We start from the raw sequence: 21536 nt of genomic DNA, 5'->3' as shown, positions 1-21536 counted from the left end.
GATCACGCATAGTGCCATAAGAATACAAATATAGTATATGGGGAAGATTTTACACCACCCTATCGTTGTGAACTTGACCACAGACATGCAAACACATTGAAGTTTGACTTCCACACAGAACCAAAGCTCATTTCCTGTGAATAAGCTAGCTGTCACGGGGAGGGCGAAAGTGCAAGAAAGTGTCCAAAAAGTCAAAATTCTGAGAAATGATGGAAAAGATTTTAGCATTCAGTCTGTATGTCTGTTGTGTCTATTTATAGTTACCATCACTATCCAATTTTGATAGCAATAAGCGCTAATTGTGAGAAGCCATGTTTCTCATCCCATTAGCTTATCTCTTACAAAGGAAGAAGCTCATTTATCAGGAAATTACATGGCACAGAGACTTTTATTAATCAAAATGTATAATCTTATCCAAGTCTTGATAAGCAGTCCTCACTGACATTCAGCTGCCTCCAACCTTGCAATGACATGAAAACATTTAGAAGCCATGGGTTAACAGCAAAAAGCAAAACAAAAGTAATGACACAGATAAGTATATGAAAAACTAAATGTGTGAATTGTTATGACTAATTTCAGGTTTGCAAGCCGGTTTGGCTTTGCCAATGTCATGCACTAGATTCAGAAAATGCACACAGCATGCAAAACCACACACAGCGCCAAAGATGAAGACCACATTAAATCAAATCAGTGGTTGTAATTCGCCTCAAATCAGAGGAAAGCTAAAGTCACAGTTTGAAAGCAATAATGTAATAAGGCTGACGGGAGTTTTCTTCTCATCAGCTCGCCTGCTCATTTTTCTTTCATCATTAGCTTCCCATGTCTCAGTTGTGATTTACTTGTGAGATCAATCTGACCTATCCCAGAGACAGGCAAAGACATTTCCTCTAAATGTCAATGGGCAACAGATGGGTATGAATACAAAAGCTCTTCTACTTTTTCATTCACCTTTCTCATCTCTTTTAATATTGCAGTGTTTAAAAGGCTACAGCAAGAGATTATAGACACAGACTCTCTTTTTCATAATATTTTCAAGTGACATGTTTAGGATATAAAAGTGCCCTTTTTAAATATTTAATTTAAATGCATATTAAGAGTTGGAACAATCAATCACTGAAATGACTGATTGTTTGAGTATATTTGGTTGTTGCTATTTTCATTTAGAAAGTATACAGATTTTTGTCTCTCGAGTGCAAGGATTTGCTGATTTTTCCCTTTTTTAAATATTGTTCATAAATATCCGCTTTTGCTTGCCCTGCCACATCACTAGATGAAGAAATAGAAAAAAAACCCTCCCCTGGCTCTAGAAACTTGCGTTACACAAACAATTAACTGATAAAATAATGAGCAGACGCTTATTCATGGAAATGCTAAATGATTTTATCGGTAGGAATTATTTTATTTTTTCTTACCAGCCGTTTAATTATTTGTCATTTATTCAATTCAGAAAACATCAGGGTCTGATGAGAATTACATTCTACATCAGATTTAAAGATATTGTTTAAAAAAAGGAAAGAAAAGGAAAAATTAATTTATCAAATCGTCTTGTGGCCTTCACCTTCGCGAGTAGATTGACTTTCCTCTGTTGTCATGGAGATTCTTCTTCTTTTTTTTTTTTTTTAAGTTGAGAAAAACCACAACAATCTCCGGTCTCAATCTACATAAACTCTCCAGGAAATTTACAGTAGGTGGTCTGGAACATATTTTCTCTATATTTATACTCTTCTGAGGTGGTTCTAAAGAACTGAGACCACAGCGTCCAGTAAGAAGGACAAGTTCAGGCGACAAAACGATATCACATCCACCACCTATGCACGCCACTGGTTAATATCAGTTGACTTACTTAATGGTGAACAACATTATGCTGAAATTTATAATATTAGCAGAAATCCAATCATATGTAAGAGTGGTATACAAATGATTATGAAAATTCAAGCTAATATAGCAGCACTGCTGCAGAGTACCTGACATGAACGATTGAATTGGTATGTACAAGGTCTGGGCTTGCTATGGCATTAGATGTTCTATCTGATGAGTTTGCCCATTCATTTCGCTGCACTGGCAGAAAAACCCAAACAAAAATATATGGAAAGTGATTTCTTGTGTCGGGGAGCATAGATCATAAAAGCTCAACTACATAATTGGGAATTACAGTAAAATCCCAAGGATCTGGCTCCAAACCAAGCTTCCACAGAGGACATGTCTGAACAGCTTATGAATTTAATTACTTATGGCACATATTTTTGTAGACCCAATATCATACTTAAAAAGATTAGTGCTAAATGCTTACAGTACTAACCATTAATGGGTTACCTCTCAAAATTAAATGCCAACCATGAACAAATATGTCATTTCTATAGAAAAGAGGCAAGCACGGTGTGAGCTCTTGTTTCTCCCTATAGTATTGCTCTGCTGCCTGCCTTAGTGTCAGCACACTCTCCAGATTGCCACCCAGCATATTTCAATTTTGACCATATGTGCAGCTGACCTTTCAAAGCACTACCTGTGAGAGTGAAGCTCTATAGAGAGAGAGAGAGACCGTTCTACTCATGCTGTGTTTTATAAACCCCATCAGATTATAACACCTTCACAACCTTGGGAAAAGTACTGCACTGGAAAACTGGAAAGCTGCACAATTGAAGGTATGAAATGCTGAAAGGACATCATTGGGAAAGATTTTACCCTAAGACCGTTTTTAACGTGGTATCCAAGGAGAACAAGTAATAAGATGGTTCATTTATCATGCTGAAAGTTTTCATTAGGACCGTCACCTTGTTACATTCACTTATTTGGCAGAATTATTTACCCTTGGCTCATTTGGGGGTTTTTTAAGGGAGAATATACAACCGCGGTGTGTCGAGACGACACGTTCATGATACGAGTTTTCTACTTTTGTTATTATCTCCCATTTTATTTTTGCAGATTTGTTTTATTGGACATATTTCTGTGACAGTGACCTCTATATCACCACGCGCTGGTATGGATCCAAGCAAACCTAATTAGTTTTAAAACCACAGTGTGCCAAGTAAGTCACAAAACTATTAAGGGTCTGTATTTTGTGCACTATAAGAATATCCATGAATATCCATTGGCTGATTTTGTTCTAGCAAGCATGACTGTATTAACTAAATCTCAGAATTTAACTTAATTTGACACACAAAATGTTTTTCCCCAGAAACAGTCATTTAAAAGCCCACTGTATGAGTGCACATAAGAGGCTCTACTGTTCTAACCTTCACAGCTCCGTTTCTAACTTGTTTTTCTTCTTCTTCTTTATTTTTTTTTTTATAGCTATAACTGTTATACTAATGTATCCTATTAACATAATGATCTCTGAAAGTTTGAAAGAAATGCCTCAAAGAAGTAAACATGAAAAGTACCAGGCTAATTGGTTATCTGATCTGACTTTAATCTGTCCATTAGTAATGGCACGCGAGATATTTAATCCTATACTGATCCTGAAATGTTACAAAGGTCAACATGCAAACTGTTGAATTATTGCTTTGGCTTATTTTAAAAAAAAAAAAAAAACATATGCTCATTTTTAATTTTATCATCAGAAATGCAATTTCAACATTTATTTAAAGGACTAAAGATGATGTTTCATAACTTTTTGGACTACTTTATATTATTGAGAATGCTTACTATGTTGGGCTTTGCCTACACATTATGCTTTTCTGCTTTTTCCTTCTACAGATGAGACAACAGCACTCATTAGAGTGCTTAAAAGCACTGACGGCACCTGCATAAACCAGACAAGGTCTGCACAGGAATTTGCACATGAATTATGATGTTATTATGGGCAGTGCTAACACACCCACAGAGTTGCAGCACAGAGCACGCTGCAGATCTTACACTGCTGTACCTTTCTGATTGGCTGTATAGATCCTCTGAAATAATTTATGCAGCAGAAAGTGGAACAAACATGTTGTTTTCCACATCAAAGCACTGAAGTATCCATTTTTAAAGTGTTTGGGACTTTAGCTGCATTCTTTGTTTCTTCTCTTTTTAGGTCTTAATATGCTCCCAAAATGACAAATCATTTGAACAACACAAAAGATTCCATTAGCTCCAGGGCAGCCTCTATTAAGTGGAACAACACCAGTATCACCCAAGAAAAGTGAGACAAAAGAAACTTGACACATGTATGGAAAACAGGCAGCACCATTCAAGGTTCATTCAGCTCAGCTCGCTTCCTTTGCAAGAGCTTGTGATTAATTGAGATGTATATGAACTGCTTAGAAGATTCGTTCAATCACAGAGGTGCTGAGACAACAGGCTTTGACACTTCTGAGCATCGACACCTTTGCCAAGCAAGACTGAAATATCAGTTTTCTTGACTTTGGCGAGTCATCGGTGAGGGTTTTGGACCAAGGCACGACGAGGCTGAGAAAACTGAGTCAGTAATAGGAAGAACCTTAATCTTCCTGCCCCATTTTTATTCCAGAGGTAACAGCTGCAATAGTCATAGTGGATGAAAAGTTGTTTGATGTTTCCAACTGCACATGAGGCTGCAGTCACTTCGGCTTTCCAGCAATCTGACAGCAAACTGCTTGAGGTGGAATGATGAACTTGTTGTAATAGAGTTTCTGGCGACAGTGAGGCATTGAGAGCACAGGCTGATAGTAATGATGATATCAGTCACTGTGCAAGCGTGAACTGATAGATAGACGTGTCTGCTGAACGTTCTGAAGGCAGGCAGACAGTGGCGAGCACGGGCGCTGTCAACATTACAGGAGCATATGCAGATTTTACTCAACTACCTAATGTTCCGACATGCAGCCTCCAAGGTCGCCAATCAGTGTGTTAATATCGTGCTGCATTTTGCAGTGATGTGTCATCTTAAAGTGTCTTAAACAGAGAAACCAGAGGACAACGCACATACAGTAAGGAGGCTGAGGTCAGTGTGACAAATGGTTGATGGTTGCTGCTTGGCTACTTCAAGAAAAAAAACCCTGTGCACCACTTCTAATTTTCACAAAAATTAAAAATAAAAATATTAATATATTACATATAGCATTAAATCATGGGACCATCATCTAGCATTATTTTTATATTATATTTTATATATTTATATTATTATTTTATCATGAATTGTCAAAAAATTCAAAGCAAACCTTGTATATTCAAGGAGAGGAAGAAACATTTGTGTTTTTTGCTATATTTTACCTGAAAATAAATCAACAACAACAACATAATTGTTAATTTTCTGTGAATGGACAAGTTGATCAAAGAACTATCCATTTCTGCTCTTTTTAGGCTTCAGGAACACACACAAGCAGAGACACCAGCTCAACCTGCACAGCCCGCGTATCCAAGGCTGCTCTTTAAGCTGTCATCCACTACCTACACTGATAATAAGTCTTCTCAGGATATCTCTGATTCAGCTCAGCGGGTGACCAATTGGGCTCAGCAAATACACAAAACAATTTCCAAGTGGAAATTCTGCTACAGATAACCTGAACCCTATTTGGTTAAATGCTTGCCAGCATTAAATGCAAAGATACATTTAAACCTCTGAATGTTTTGCATGTAATTTCCATTCAAAACACCCCCACCCACTTCCCATCTGCATTTAATTTGGTCAAGTCTGAACTCACTGATGTCATACAAGACCACTGGAACTGAGAGAGCGAAATGAATACCGAGGATAAACAGTTTTAATTAATTTAGAAGCAATATAAATTACTGTGCATAGAGCAGAACTTCAATATTATATATTCATATCATATCAGCTTTAGATACATTTAGATTTTATTCAGAACTAAAAGCTAATTAGGTTGATTCTCTATTTCCATAAAAAACCCTGTGTGAAATGCAAATACAAACAGAAAGCAATGATTTGTGCTTCTCATAGTATTCATAGTAACCCATATAGTATTCACAGCAGTACACAGAAAATATATCAAATGTTTAAACTGAGACATTTTACTAGTTCATAAAAAGTATTAGCTCATTCTGAATTTGATGGCAGCAGTACGTCTCAAAAAAGTTGGGACAACAAAAAGCTGGAAAGGTAAGTGGTACTAAAAAGGAAACAGCTGAAGGAACATTTTCAACTAATTTGGTTAATTGGCAGCGGGAGTGTAAGATGGGCAAATGGGTTTCAAATGAGCATCTTAGAGAGAGCCTCTCTGAAGTAAAGATAGCCAGAGTCCATCTATCTGCAAAAACCAGTCTACAAATTGTAAAACAATTTAAGAATAATGTTCCTGCATATAAAACTGTGCAGATATCTCATCATCTACAGTACATAATATCATTAAAAGTTCCAGAGAATCTGGAGAAATCTCTGTGCGCTAGAGATGAAGCAGAACATATTGGAGGCCTTTGATCTTCAGGCCTGCAGGTGGCACTGCATGAAAAACAGACATGATTCTGTCATGGAAATCCTTGCCATATGCTCAGGAACATTTCTAGCAATCACTCTGTGAAAACAGCTCACAAATGCAGGTGCTCTGTGTGCAACGAAGAAGCCATATGTAAAGTTCCAGAAATGCAGCCAGCTTCTTTGGACCAAAGTTCAATTAAAATGGACTGAGGCAAAGTGGAAAACTGTTCTGCGGTCAGACTAATGGAAATTTTAAATCTTCTTGGAAAATGTGGACACTGCATTCTCTAGACTAAAGAAGACAGAGACCATCCAGATCAATTAGAGAACATTAGAGCCTCTGGATTTGGCAGCCTGCACAGCACGATCAAGACCTTCAACGGCGAGAGGAATGTACAGGATTTGGAGCATCATATATTCCCATCCAGAGGACATCTTTTTCAGAGAAGGCCTTTCAAACTTTGGTAAGACAATGATAAACTGCATATTACATCTATTACAGTAACATGACTTCCTAGCCAGAGTCTGGCTGCTGAACCAACTGAAACATTTGATGAATCATGAAATAAAAAAATACAGCAAAGCAGACTTCCTGCATCAGACTGGTGTTTAAAGAAGAGATAAACATGACCCCGTTCCAACTCGTGAGACTTATTGCAATCAAACTCATAGCAAAACATAAAATAAAATTAGCTAAAATAAGCCAATTTCAATGGAAACTAAGGAAAAGATTTCCTGTTCCAATGCATAACTTGGACCAAACTCTCCACAATGTCAAACTCATGACGGTAGAGCTTCTGGACACGTGAGTCACATGCAAGCCTTTTTTCTATCTGATTCCACAGCAGTCTTCAGTCTCGGATAATAATACAGTTGAAGGTAAATATGCAGTTAGGTATAATTGATCAGGAATCAATAAAGAATACGACTTACAATATATGAAGATAATAGAGGTACTATCAGCAGTATCTTATCTATCTTAACCGCAATCTCAGTAAGTCAGTTTCACTCCCAAGTGCATCATCCAGCACACATGCTCACAACACACACAAAAATTGAGAGAAATTAACACTTCCTAGACTATTTAATCAAAGCACGTTATCATCCCTTAGTTGCTGACAATATACAGAGTACCAATGGGATGCAAAACAAATGGCACTTGTCTGTCTTTGACTATAACAACACACGACATGCCTAACTAGGACATGTACTGACTATGCCAAAAGCCTGTAAACGAGAGTGAGGACTGAGGGGAAAAACAGCTCTGGGTTCAAAGGTTTAGCAATCACTGAATCACTGCAGGGACCAGAAATGGACTCAAAAATATACCCCTTCTGATGTCCGTGTAGTCTCCTCATATGCTATTTAAAAATATCTCATGTTGTTTTGTTTGTTATATATTCATTCAAATGTGTTTTTAAGGCATGTTGTTGAAGACTTTTATTGCATCTTAAATCTGTACCTCCCCCAATATCAGCAGCAGTTTCAAAGTTACTATTGGGCTCTAGAATCAATCAAGCATACAGTTTAAAGCCCCTGTATTTTATGAAACTACCCCACCCCCCACCACCACACACACACACACACACACAAAAGACAATATCACACTGCTGAAAAATATCAACAACAGTCTTTATGATTGTGCTGAGAGCAAAAGTTCCCCTAACAGAGTAAATCACAGGCTGCCAAAAACAACCAATGCCAAGACTACTGAAGGCCAGTAAGACGCTGTCATTTATTAATTAACATGACCTTTATTTTACAAAGACCTCGATGCCCACATTGTTCTTGACTTACTCCGGGCCGAGACACTGCAGCCCCGAATGGCTGTTTGTACAACCCTCAAGGCTACTTCATAGAGATTTTTACTGCATACAATATGACATGCTTGACAGAAGCTATTTAGTAACTACTACCAGTCACAGAAGGAAAAAAAACAATAATAACCCAGAGCTCATGCAGCTGCTGTTATACCATGAGTCTGTCAAGAGTCGAGACTCAAGATTGAACATTGAAAATTTGTGAAATAATGCTGATCTCAACAAGTCTTCCCAAAATCTCTATTTCGCCACAATGGGAACCAGTGACTCTTCAGCCATAAAATGAACACTATGTGGCAGAAACCAGAAGTACTAGAATACGCAGAGACAGCACTATAAGTCCTCATAGTAATGGGCACATGATCTCTCCACAAATTAGGGTCCACTACTCAAGTCAGTGATGTCTGGCAGCACACAATGGCAAGCTATTTACAAAGTTATTAACATCGCCAATCCCCTGCTGTCATCTTCTGCTGAAATGGTTATCTAGGCAGGGTATGATGAAAGCTAAAAGCCATTTCATATGCCTTCGCAGACTATGGAGGTAGATCAATGTGCCTCTTCTCACTGAGAAAATAATAAGGCGATGCATTACACACAATCACACACGACCTCATACTCAGTACAAAGGCACGCACACAGCGAAAGCGACGAAGTCTGAAATGGCAGAAAATGTGATGTTTGAAGTAGACATTTATTGGTGTATCCCAGCTGCAAGTGTATCCCCCCTGTGTGTGCCTCCAATGTTAAATACAATGATCCAAAATAACGTCTGCAAATGCAAATGAGAGCGACTTTTTTTCTCCCCCTCTTCCTTTTATTTGAAAAGCGTCAATGAGATGCGGGGAAACGAGCAAATATCCACTACCACTAACTTTAAAGTGGCGGAAAACACGGGGGAAAAAAATCATGAATAAAGATTTTTGAGTGAAAATGTTTGAGGCAAACTCGACGGAGCTCAGTCCACCTTGCACGGACTTGCGCAACAAAGTTTCCCGTTAGGAGTTAAGGGAGAAATGAATTCGGGAACAACGATGCCTGTCTCCTCCCAAAACTCTGATTTAAAACAAACAAACAAACATATAAACAGCTCAACGCAACTGTGTCAACTTCGTCTTGGTGGCAAACAGCATATCGCACAGGCGCTAGAGTGCAAACGATACACAAAACATTCCCAGCACAGGCGAGAAACTCGATGGTGAACTCCAAACAGCAGGCTCGGTGCTCGGGAAACGGAACGCAGAGCGGTCGTACTTACACTGGAACCACAAAGTAGTGCGAGCAGTCCCGCAGAAAACAAGTCCACGATCCTCGGCGCTGCGTGGTCCGAGCTCCACATCCAGCAGGCTCATTCCCTCCTCTCCTCTCCTCTCCTCCTCCTCCTCAGCTCGCCTCTACAGCTGCTGGATAAGTTTGCTGACGTCAACAAGCACTCAGTCTCAGCCGCCAAAGCTCTTTGGTGGAATAATACATGGAAAAGGAGGGGAAAGACGCGACCGGAAAGACCCGGGGAGGCAGCCATATACGTTAGAGGTTGCTCATGCAAGACAAAAAATATACAAACAAACAAGCCAGAAAATTTCACCACTTGTTATTATTATAAATATATATATATATATAGTGTAATGAAGTAGAGTTTAATAAATGCTCAAAGCGTTAGTACTGCTAAATAAATACATCACTTTACCACTACTAATGTGCTCCAGTTAAGTGGCTTTACTTTTGGTGAGCAATTTGACTTTACTCACCAAAGTAAAGTCAAAATAAATAATTTAACCTATCAGCATTTACTTATCTCTAGTTGCTAGTTTTGACCATATAGAATAAAAGTTGGATGTGTATGTCCAGCCTCTGGGTCTGAAATGTGCAACCAATAGGAAAGCGTCTTAACCCTGCATTCTTTTTGATAGACACCAGGGGGCGATAGCTATGGTTGCTAATAGTGTGGGAAGATGGCACTCATACTAGACCTTAGAAACACTTTCCTGGTGAGTTTATGGGATCTGTTTGACATATCTGAAAATGTTGTTTTTATCCCTTAGTTTCATAAAAGGATAGACTCATGGGTCATTGGCTCAGGTGACAGCTCGGGTTTAGAAGTTTGGAGACTAAGGTTGAGATGGTTTGGCATGTCTATCTTGGAGAGAGTTTAATATTGAGCTGTCACGCAGGAAGAAAAGAGGAAGACCTCAGAGGGGGTTCCAGGATCTAGTGAAGGAGGACAGGTTGGTGTGACAGAGGATGATGCTAGAAAAAGGGTGAGAAGATTCACTGTGATGTCACTGTCTGAAATCAAATGTTTCTGACTTGCTATTAGACCAAAATTTCTGCCTCCTAGTATACAGCGAATTTTCACGTTTAGCTTTGCTGTTTGCACTCATGGCTGGCTGCTCATAACTTCATGCTGTCAAGAAATTGGCTAGCTAGTTTGACCAAAAATCAAATGAGCAAGTCAGTTTTTTAAGGAGCTTGCTCGGGGAGTTTGTATCCTCTGTTGCTTCTCTTCAATGTGGGGTCCCACAGGGTTCAGTTTTAGGCCCGCTTCTTTTCTCTCTGTATCTCCTACCCCTTAGGTCTATTTTCAGGAAACATGGGATTTCTTTCCACTGCTACGCCGATGACTCCCAGATTTATTTCCCACTTAAAAAGATAAATGGCTTCTCAGTAGACCCGCTGCTCAGATGCCTTGATGATATAAGGGCCTGGATGGCTTTGAACTTTTTACATTTTAATGAACAGAAAACAGAAGTTTTTGGTGGCGCTTCTGAGGCCACTATTATAGATCTTGGTTCACTGGCACAGTATGTTAAACCAGTCATCACTAATATGGGAGTTAAAATAGAGGCAAATCTTAAACTTGAAAGCCAGGTCAGAGCTGCTGTAAGATCTAGCTTTTTTCATTTGAGGGAATTAGCCAAAATAAAGCCTATCTTATCGAAACAGCATTTTGAGACAGTAATCCATGCCTTTGTTACTTCTACTTATTGTAACGCACTTTATTTTGGGGTTAGTGATGCGTCCATTAGGCGCCTGCAGGTTGTGCAAAATGCTGCAGCACGTCTTTTAACTGGAACAAAAAAGTTTGAGCACATTACCCCAATTTTAATTTCACTCCACTGGCTACCTGTACATTTTAGGATTGTTTTTAAAATTCTCTTATTTGCTTTTAAATCTCTTAATGGCCTGGCCCCCCCCTACCTCTCGGAGCTACTACAACCATATACACCTCCCCGTTCCCTTAGGTCCGCCAATCAGCAGCTCCTTAAGGTACCAAAAACTAAGTATAAATCTAAAGGTGATCGTGCTTTTGCTGTAGTTGCTCCAAAGTTGTGGAATGATCTACCCTTGCATGTTAGGCAGGCCTCTTCTCTCTCTGAATTTAAAAGTCTTCTTAAAACATATTTATTCGCTGAAGCCTTTGGCATTGATTAGAGGGGTTGACTCAATTTGTTTTGACATGTTTTAATTTATTTTAGTTTTTTAGTTATTTATTTTATCTTATCTCATTTTAATTTGCTTTTAGCATGTACAGCACTTTGTGAACTCTGGTTTTATGTTAAAGTGCTTTATAAATAAAGGTGGTATGGTATGGTATGGTATTACAAGAACACATTTAGCTAACTTCTTTTTATTGTTTTTATGCTAATCTCTGCTGTATTGCTATTTTAAAGCTAAACCATTGCTAGCTAACTAATGACAAATTTAAACCGCATTTTTTTTCCTGTGGCAAATCTGGAATCTTTGTGCCAAGAATAAAGATGATGATGTATCAGCATAAGATTAGTAAATATATTACATAATAATTTACCTCTCAATTAAAAGTAAATTACTTGTTCATTAGCAAACTACAGATTGAAAATATGTTTAGTAAAATATATACCAATATTCTTAAGGTTCATGATCAGTAATCACCATGTGATAATATATACTTAATTTATCCCAAAAGTTGTACAATCTTTAAAATAATTAGATAATCATTATCATTAAAATGATAATGTTCAACAGATACAGTGGAGAAGCCTGCTGCTCTTCTTTTCATCTTTTAAGAATGATGTGAAAATGTGATCATCATTATGAGCAGGGTGCATTTTTGCATTTTGACTCATTTGACATGAAGTATTATATGTTTTGCACTAAATTAAATTACTTCTATTCAAAAAATGTAAATGCCCCAAAAATGTTTTTTGTTTATAAAGCTAATTTCAGTATAGTTAATAAGCAACCAAAATTTTAAAAATCTGAAAATGTTATGTGTGTCATATTGTAGTACTATGAGAAACATTAACAGGAATTTAGAACGTCTCTATTGTATAATTGATTTTTTTCCTTCAGCAGAGAGATTTAAAAAGACAGCTATACACAGCTTACAAATCCAAGGTCCGGCCTTGATGATAAATTTTAAAGAGGCAAAGTATTTGCTGTGTCTCTGTGTCATTATTTCTAGTTGCTACTACACAGTCCTATTTTCAATTATACTTCAAATGTGCTTTCCAGGTAATCTACTTATCGAGGAGACGATAAAGTTGGAGAAAGGTTACAATGAACAGAGTTTTCCTTTTTTATGTCAAGGGTAAGCAAGCCCAAAATGTGAGGGATCCATAAATGGGCTCGCTAGATTCGAAACAGACCTTTTCATGATGGTAGAAAAGTAGTTGCAACAATACAAAACCCATTACACAAATCAAGAAAGACACTCCAACAAAATGGCAGGAAGACACAAGGGGGACTGAGACACACTCAGACAAAGGACAAAGAAAAACTGGAGCTACATAAACCGGCACACACAGGTAACCAAGGGAAGTCGACACATCAGAGTAATAACAGCTAAAACTAATAAGACAAAAGACAAAGTCAAACCAACAGCGAAGTATGAAAACAATTTAACTCTACTGACAACAAGTGGAATGAGAACTAGCCCCGTCTCTGACTGTGACCTGTAAGTGAGAAGTTATAAGCTGTTTCTGTTCAACAAACTAATTTGTCATCAAGTGTCAAGAAATAAATACTGCAAGGAAGAAGAAATGAGTCATTTCCTGGATGTTGTGCTGATTAAGTCATTATTTTGTGGTCTTCCTTATCAAATTAAAGCCCCGCCTTTTTACCAGAGGTGCGGCCCAACTTAGAAGAACTTAGTGCATCTTGATCCAGATCTGTATCTAGAAATGTTGTACTTTACAAGTGCAAACTTTGATGTTTTGCATCGTGTTTTCACAAATACACATCAAACTGAAATAAGAGAAACCTGTCTCAATGAAATACTGCTGATCCATAGACTGAGTTCATGCAGATGTACTGAGATTTTTCACATTGGCAGAGGTATGAAGTCTTGGGCTGCCCTTGATTTATGTAATCCATTCATCCATCCATCTATCAGTCATCCTGGCTATTTTCAACCAGGATTAGCTGACAGTGAGTAACAGGAGGGATCTTAGACAGGTCACCAGTTCATTAATCTATACGGTGGCTACACAGAAAGAACGTTTTGGGTTTGAAACTGCTTCTAGGCTTGAGTCTTGCTGTGAGATGTTACTGTGTTCTTCATGCACCTGTTTAGGTTCTTTGTGGGTACTCCAGCTCCCATTTACTGCCCAAAGGCATGTGCATAAGAGTAACTACATTAGAAAAAGGTGTAGGTGTTAAAGTCAGCGGTTGTAGAAAAATAAATGAAATTCTAGAGGTGTGAAGAAAATTTTACTTTAATTCGTGTGTCAGAAGATACTCTTGCAGAATCTTTATATGATAAATAGAGCTGAGATGAGAAAAAGCCGAGCAAAGAAATGTTGCCAGATGTAGTTTTACCTGCATACATACATATTGTAAATAAATAATAGGTTCATTAATTAAGCTCAAACAAACAGATCGTTTAATTGCTTGATATATTTTCTAAATAAGAAGTCAGTAATAGCTGACAGCTGCTGACTTCCTTTAAATATCAGTGAGACTTCACAGTACTTATAAATCCATTTGTGAAGGACTAAAAAAAAAATCTTTTCAGAACAAAATCCAAACAGGTCACTGAATATCCATGCTGACAGGGAGATGAGCTTTGCACAGTCAGATGTGTGCTCTTGTTTAATGCATTTACAATGACATTAAGTTTATTTCACGGCAGCCCAAGTCTGGCTTAGATATTTCACAGAGGATTAAAGAGTCTGCTCTCAAGAGAACTGGCAGACAGTCAGCTTCAAATGACTTTGCCTCATCTACAGTTTGCTAAAAATGTATCAATATCACTGGAGAATCACCGCAGCTACTATCAGAGTATTTATAGTCTGTCCCTCTCTGAGCAACTTTACACACTGTTTTGATGACATTGCAAATGTAGTGTGTGCCTCCAGATTTCTTTGGACAAACACTGCTTCCCTCAGTGATGGATTAAGGTGTCCAAGATGATAAATAATATGAATATCTGATTTTTACGCTGGAGAACCTTCTTTTGTTTTCTCATCTCATATAATTTCCCATGTTAAATATTGCCTCTCTTCAGTCTGGCTTCAATCCACAGTAATAACACAAATATGTCCCTTAGCAATAACCCTCAGTGCAAATAATGTTTAAATGTCCTAAATTTCAAGCAGTGGCAACATTTTTCCAATGAGATGAACAGAAAGATAAGAGACAATCCTGGTGAAATTCCACTTTTTTCTTGTCGTTAGTGATAATGAATGAAAACATTAAAACAATAAAAACAATAAAATGTTTCTGGATGAGGCTGGAAACTCCCAGACATGCGTAAACACATTTAGGTAGTTATTTTGGAGCATTATCAAAACTAAAAGATTTTTTTTTTTTTTACTTCGACCTTAAGCAAGGGTTTAAAAAAGTTTCCTCCCCTGGAAGTTTTACTTTTATCACCATCTTTAAAGTTGTGGCATTCCCCCATAAATTTTCATTCAGGCTTCTTTGAGTGTCCATGATCACCATAATTCTCCCATAATGTGTCTGCCTAAACCAATTTAAAAACAGATCTGGTGAAGAATTATTTTATGGAGCTAAAGCCTGATTTAGAGCCCTCATAGAGCTCCATTCTCACCGAAAAACGATTAAAAACACATCAGTGGGTTCCACTGTGGCACAATTTGTCATGTTCCTTCATTATGATGAACATGGGCACTGTGGTTTGTTTTGAGTCAGTCCTACATATGTCCTGATGCTTCAAATGCTCAACAGACTATCTAATGTGTACTAATCCATCACTGGAAATAAGTCCCAGCTGATTCACTATTTACTTCTGTTTGAGTAATGTTTGCTGGAAAACTACTGTGCTTAGCTGCTCTGCGAAATTTAAAAAAAACAACTATTTGTAATCTTTTTTTCCTTCTTTTTTTGATTAGTGGAGGTAGAAGCTTTTTTAATACTGCAAACCATAATTTTGTCTCTCTAATCTTTAAAAAAAAAAAAAAACCCTGTTAAAATATTTCCACAGACAAAGTTTTTATCACAAGTTCATTGAACTTTTTCAATATTTAATTAGGAACACCATATTTCCCATATTTCTAAACAAGTGCTTTGAGAACCTATTAACATAGCCATTAAAAAAGCACTTATAATGCTACACTCACTACAATAAGCAGGGCCTGCATTGCTAATGGATATTGTTGGAAAGAAAAAACAAAATATCTTCTATCCTAGCAATTCACATTCAGCATGAGGATTCTGCAAATTTTATTGTGTAATGTTATGAATAAAAATGGCATTTAAGGAGCATTTTTGTTTGTTTGCTTGTTAAGTTACTTACAGAAACTTATAAATCATTCAAGCTTAAAGAGACTTTTAGTAGACTTTTGTGTCTACACATAACAAACACTTTTGCACATGACCAATTTTAAAATGTGTCTTTGGCACTACAGCATCCCATCTCAAAAATACACCATTTGTTCCCATTTCTTTAGTTGAAGCTACAATAAAATACCAACGATAACACAGTTTGACAGGCATGAAAAAGTATTTTTGCACCAACAAGGTGATTCGGAGCTTTTAGCTGGAAACTTGGCGTATCTCGGCACGGCGTGCAGTGTGTCCTTAAACAATTGGGGACCAGTGAAGGACAAAAGAAGTGGCAGGCCTAAAAACTATGAAAGAAAAAACAACAATTTGAACGTCATGTCCTTAAGAAATAGAAAAAAAACTCTAGCCAAAGCCTGACAAAGGACTAAAGAGATGCATCTGGCCCTTGAAATGATCTATCCTCTGTTCAACAAAGCCTCATCAGAAGTGGTCTCAGTGGAAGCATGGCAGACAAGAAGCCATTCTCAAGTAAGGGAAACAGGGAAAAGAGGCTTAGGTATGTAAATATACAAGAACTGTACTGAAAATCGGAGCTAACAGGACTTACAGAATGATCCAAAATAGACTTTTGGTTCAGACTGCCATCAATATGTAGTTAAGCCAAGAGTTTTGGAGATACTGTTCAAAATTGACTGAATTATGAATACATTAAAGTGACACCAGGTTTTATATAACATGCAATACCATCTGAAAAACACCTGATTAGCAATGACTTCATTTTTGTGGATTGAAGCAGTGTGGGATCATCTTAGAAAAGCAGCCAACATCCAAAAAAGAGCCTGGTTTTGCCATGTAATGCTTTTCCATTTTTGTTTGCTTGTGTTTTAATAAATCCCTCCACCTACACCCCATTTTCTCTGCAAATGATTAAGAAACGTGGGGTGGATCAAGACTTTTGCACAAGACCCCTGCAGAGTCCTGTGTGATGATCTGCTATCAAAGTCTTATTTAATATTTAGTTTTAGTTACCGTATAAATAAAGCATGCTAATTTATATACTAATAATTTCTGTAGGGCTGCGTTGGATAACAAGCCTTAGTGCTTCCTGGTGCCTTTGATCAAGTGACTGAATTTTATACAGATTCAAAGTTCTGTCCTCATTTCCATACGGAGAGCAATGTAGAAAAAGATTGGATTTTTCTTCTGAGATATAACAAACTTGTTGTTGTTTTTAACTCATCTGTGTTTTTGGTCACATTTGGCCAAAACATCATGCTTGAGCGTAATCGAGAAGAAAAATAAAAAAAAACCTTGAGCTGGGCAAATACCCCCCAAATTTATACAAGGCCACATTAACTATGTAAACTTTGTACCCAGGTTATTTGTCTGTGTTAAAGCCTCCAGCACTCATGGCCAATGTAATTTACTGCTGAAAATGTACTGATATAGAAAAACCCATGTTGCTGATTTGGAGGGCAAAGGTATAAACAGCATCATCCACTTTCTCCCAATTTACTGCTCTTTTTGTCAGCTTGCCTCCCTGTTTCAAAGCGCACAGAACAGAAAAATATGCCTTTTCAAAAGAGCTCCCTGCATTAGAAATGCTGTCTCCTTTGTATAATGCCTAAGCCTGCTGATTTGAACTCCAAGCTCAACCCTTCCCATTGATTGTTTCTGAATTGTTTTAGCGTATTGTCAGAACTGGAGCTATTTTCAGGCAACTATTAGAAATGTAAACCACCTCTACCCTGTGGATTCATATATAGAAACCTTTCCTTTTTTTTTCTTTTTTTTTTTGTCTTTTGCAGTGATTTATGCAACAGCAGCTTGCTTTCGATTGCCTTCATTTGATATTGCTATTTCCAGTAACCTCCTCACTCCATCAAAAAGGGAGTCTTACCAAACAAAAAAAATATTCCTCGTCAACAAGCCAGAGCTATCCATTACCACCTGGTAAGATGAGGCTTTGCATTAACAGCAGAGCTAAAGACAGATCTTCATATCCATCATCGTTACAGCTCATCAGCACAGCCGTCAGAGAAGATCACCATTGAAATGATTAATGAAAAAAGGCCCATAAGCAGAGAAGTGCCACGTGTTTCTTTCAATGCTCTTTAAGCAGAGATAATAAGAAAAGGATAGTCTGCTTTGGGAATTAAACTGTGAAAATGAGACCCGTAATTGGCAATATCCTCAACATCAGCTACTGCGAGTTTTCCTTTTATGGCTTCTATCTGGGATGTTGGTTCTATTTCTGACTTGCAGTGTTGCACTACTTCAGAGACAATTTCAAAGTATTTTTTGAGTCCTCCACAGTTTTTCTCTTAGTTCTGCGAGTAATAGTAATGGTGCACAGGTGAATGTGTGCCATTTAAAGATGTTAAAATACAGATCAACCAACTTCGAAATCAGTTGCTCTGTGATCTGCTGCAGCAATAATGGGATTCGATATCCATTCAGCTGCAAGGCAAGTTTTTTTTCTTTCCCCCAGAGGCAGAGCATTTGCCCTGTACATCCGATCTCAGAAGAAGATGACAATATTGATGTCACATAAAGCACCCATTAGGGAACTGTGCTTTGGCAGTCTTTACCCGCTTTGTGTGATATTATTGTCTAAAAATTTCACCATGATTGCATGCTTTGTTATGCCTTGCTCACATCAGCTGCTCCCTCCCCTCTTTCCCCTCGTTAGGTATTTAAGATCCAGACAGAGGAGCGATAGAAAAAATGAGCTGTGTTCTGAGGAGCCATTTTCAAATAAATATACTCTAAGTGTAAGTGGAAATAGATTATTAGCTGTTTTTCACCAATTATTTTTCATCTCATTTTGCTGTCCGGAGCAGGCTGCAGGTTGGGCTAAACAAGGAAGGATCAATAATCCTGGTAGTATTATTTTCTTTGTAGAAAATGAGACAAAGGTACAGCTGCATACCAAGCCTCGTGGCAAACTCCTAATAGCTTTGCAAGGTGGAGAAATGGCCACTCGTGAATCACTGAAAAATGGAGGGTTAGGGCACAGCGACAGCAGCAGAAATACAATGCCAAGCAGATGTGATGGAGGGATAAACAACACCATAAACCTCTATCCAGCCCGCAGACATCTTAAATTTCTGTCACAATCAGTCTTACTCCATAAGCTTGCATCTTAGTGATGCAACTCTGTCACATGGTGGAGTCATCGTCATTATCAGCTGCTTTCAGTTCTGTTTTTCTTTTACCGTTTAACTGAATTTTTTAAGTAGAGCATTAAGAGCAAGAATAAGATGAGGAAGTGACCACACATTTAATGCTACTGTGTTTTCTAAATCTCCTACAAAATGTGACATTGCTATAATCAAAGTTTTATAATTTATGTTTAGGCTGAAGAATGACTTGATTATAAGTTGATGCTTTGGAATAAAACAAGTTGAGCGTTATGTTCATGCTGATGAACCACTAAAGATGACCTTTGTAGCTCTTTGTAGCTCTCACTATCCTCCCTTCTTTGAAACTAACTTACTTTTCCTTACTTTAGTCGGCTTTGTAAAGCGGATTATGAAATCTTTTTCAATTGGAGCATACTCCTTTTATCCCCATGGTTCTAACAAAAGATCATCTGCTTGCTACTTTTCTTTCATTATTGACGGCCGGCATTCATTGATTTGTAGATTTCTCAAAACAGGCTGAACACCATCCTCAGCCATCCTAAGCCTTAGGTATATTTTTTATTCTCTCAAGTTCTAAAGTTCAAGTGCAAAGTTGTTGTATTTTTAACAGTTGCTCCAAGTCACCAAATTTCATTGACAGTCGATGAATTGCTTTGGAAAATGTGAACATTTCAAAGGAGGACGGCATGAATTTTGAACCTTCAATTAGCTTTAGTCGTCTTACTGACAAAAACATAATTTATGCTATTGAGTTTAATAACAGAAAAGTTCCTTCCTATTTGCTATTTACAAAAGTTTTTTTTTTCAAAAGTAAATAATGGAACATTTTCTGTGAATTCACAGATAATTTCTGTCACAGGACAACGTCTTTCATTTCTTTATTTCCTTTACAGCGTGAGCCCAGTGAGCCTTGCTGACAGCTTTCCTTCATTTACTACAGCAGCACCATTTTTCTGCTGAAAAACTGAGAAGTACTGTTGAAAGTGCACTTTTTTTTTCTCCTTAAGATATCTCAGACATTAACTGTGAAATTTACTCTTTTTACACTGAAACCAACAATTTGGCGATCATGTTTTTTGGGAGTCTTTTTTCAGCCAATAACTGTATTGGTCCGTTCCACTTAAAAGATGAAGTTAAGCTGTGTGTGTCCTGTTTTATAAAATGATTTGAGGATTTCCTTACCTGGATGACTGAGCATGCATCATGTTGGACCTTTTGAAATACACTATATGTCATTTCGGGGCATTCACTGAAACCATTTATGAAGCATCTTGTGCTGTAGCAGCCATTAACAACAAGGAATGAAAAGCTCCAGCTTATTTTGTTATTGTCAAGAAAATTGTCAGACTATTTGTCTTTCCTTCTTCCAGGTAGTTTTTCTAATTGCGCAAAATATAAAGAGTTGTGTATACACTGCATGCGGGCGTTAAGATGAGTTTTCAAGTGGCCATGAATCGTAATAATGGATGAAGTAACTATTTGGTTTCCACCAGTTATTTTCCATCTCAGATCATCTTCACTGAGGTGTGATAAGAGGAACCTCTGAAGTAAAACAGGCTGTTTTCCATTGCGTTACATTTACAATAAATAAACTGCGTTACAATAAAGCTTTGAGGTCTGTCTTTGTAACTCAGTGTCATTTCAGTTTCAGGAGGAACTGTTGTGAGTACGGCGAATTGCGGAATATGCATTATAGTGTGCATGACACATACAGTCAATGCTCTAAAGTGTTCATACAATAAATTAAGTTAAGTTTATTAAGTTTATAAAGTTTTTGGATATCAAATTTTCCACGGCAAAGCCAAGCTGAGGCAATTTTATGCTCTCCCAGGATCCTCTTGGAAGGTGCTGGTGATAAACTGTTTTCAATTATTTAGGTAAATGATTTTTTTCTTGGGTTTGTACTTTGACACATGACCACAGATGCTATTATCCAGTTCACCTGAGCTGTCAGAGTGGTACAGAATCATATATTTCTTAGTTCAGATCTGGGCAAAGGTCCCCCGCATCATTCAGTATACAAGAAGCTGAAAAACAGCCAGTTCTCCCTACTGACGTGTCTCACATAAATTGTAATTACGTTCCCCTCTTTGTGTTTTATGAAACAATAGAAATTTACAGTCATCTCAAAAACTCTAAAAAAAAAAAAGTGAAAAAAAGAAAACTAGAGAAATGACATTTGGAGCCGAACTAAAAAGCTTTGACGATGAAAGCCTTGTAGCCTCAAGCTACTCAGACCCAAAGGGCAGATACAAGTAAATCAAATTCCTATTACTGGGTTGAAGAGTCCATGTGCTGCAGATGTTATTACCTTCATTATTGTACTCCTTAGTGGAACACAAAAGAGAAAATGCTGGAGCCTTGTGGGCCTTATTTTTAGTCTGACGTATAGACCTGGAACAATATAGATGAGCTGGGGTAAACCTGCTTGAATGGAGCAGGAAAAAATGGCTGTTCTGCAACCAAAATAAACAAAAGCGAATGACTCAGAAATCATAAGCAGATGTCCCA

The 21536-nt window shown here is 37.6% G+C and overlaps 1 protein-coding gene across 5 annotated transcripts in view; it reads right to left on the bottom strand.

The window, feature by feature from the left end:
• The window catches only part of LOC102310235 (GULP PTB domain containing engulfment adaptor 1), a 93336-nt gene extending 83702 nt beyond the window's left edge, over positions 1–9634 (bottom strand). Inside the window, exon 1 of one of the 5 annotated variants that reach the window (XM_014334675.2) lies at positions 9410–9634. In XM_014334675.2, coding sequence (XP_014190161.1) covers positions 9410–9503 — 94 coding nt within the window. In that variant the 5' untranslated portion in view covers positions 9504–9634. The remainder of the gene's footprint in view (positions 1–9409) is intronic. The other 4 variants (XM_014334671.2, XM_005925777.3, XM_005925776.3 and 1 more) reach the window with 4 other exon arrangements.
• Positions 9635–21536: the final 11902 nt, after the last annotated feature.

Source organism: Haplochromis burtoni, unplaced genomic scaffold, assembly GCF_018398535.1.
Source record: "Haplochromis burtoni strain Fernald_Lab_line unplaced genomic scaffold, NCSU_Asbu1 Contig_87, whole genome shotgun sequence".
NCBI classification, from domain to species: Eukaryota; Metazoa; Chordata; class Actinopteri; order Cichliformes; family Cichlidae; genus Haplochromis; species Haplochromis burtoni.
This window is presented reverse-complemented; position numbering and strand designations above follow the sequence as displayed.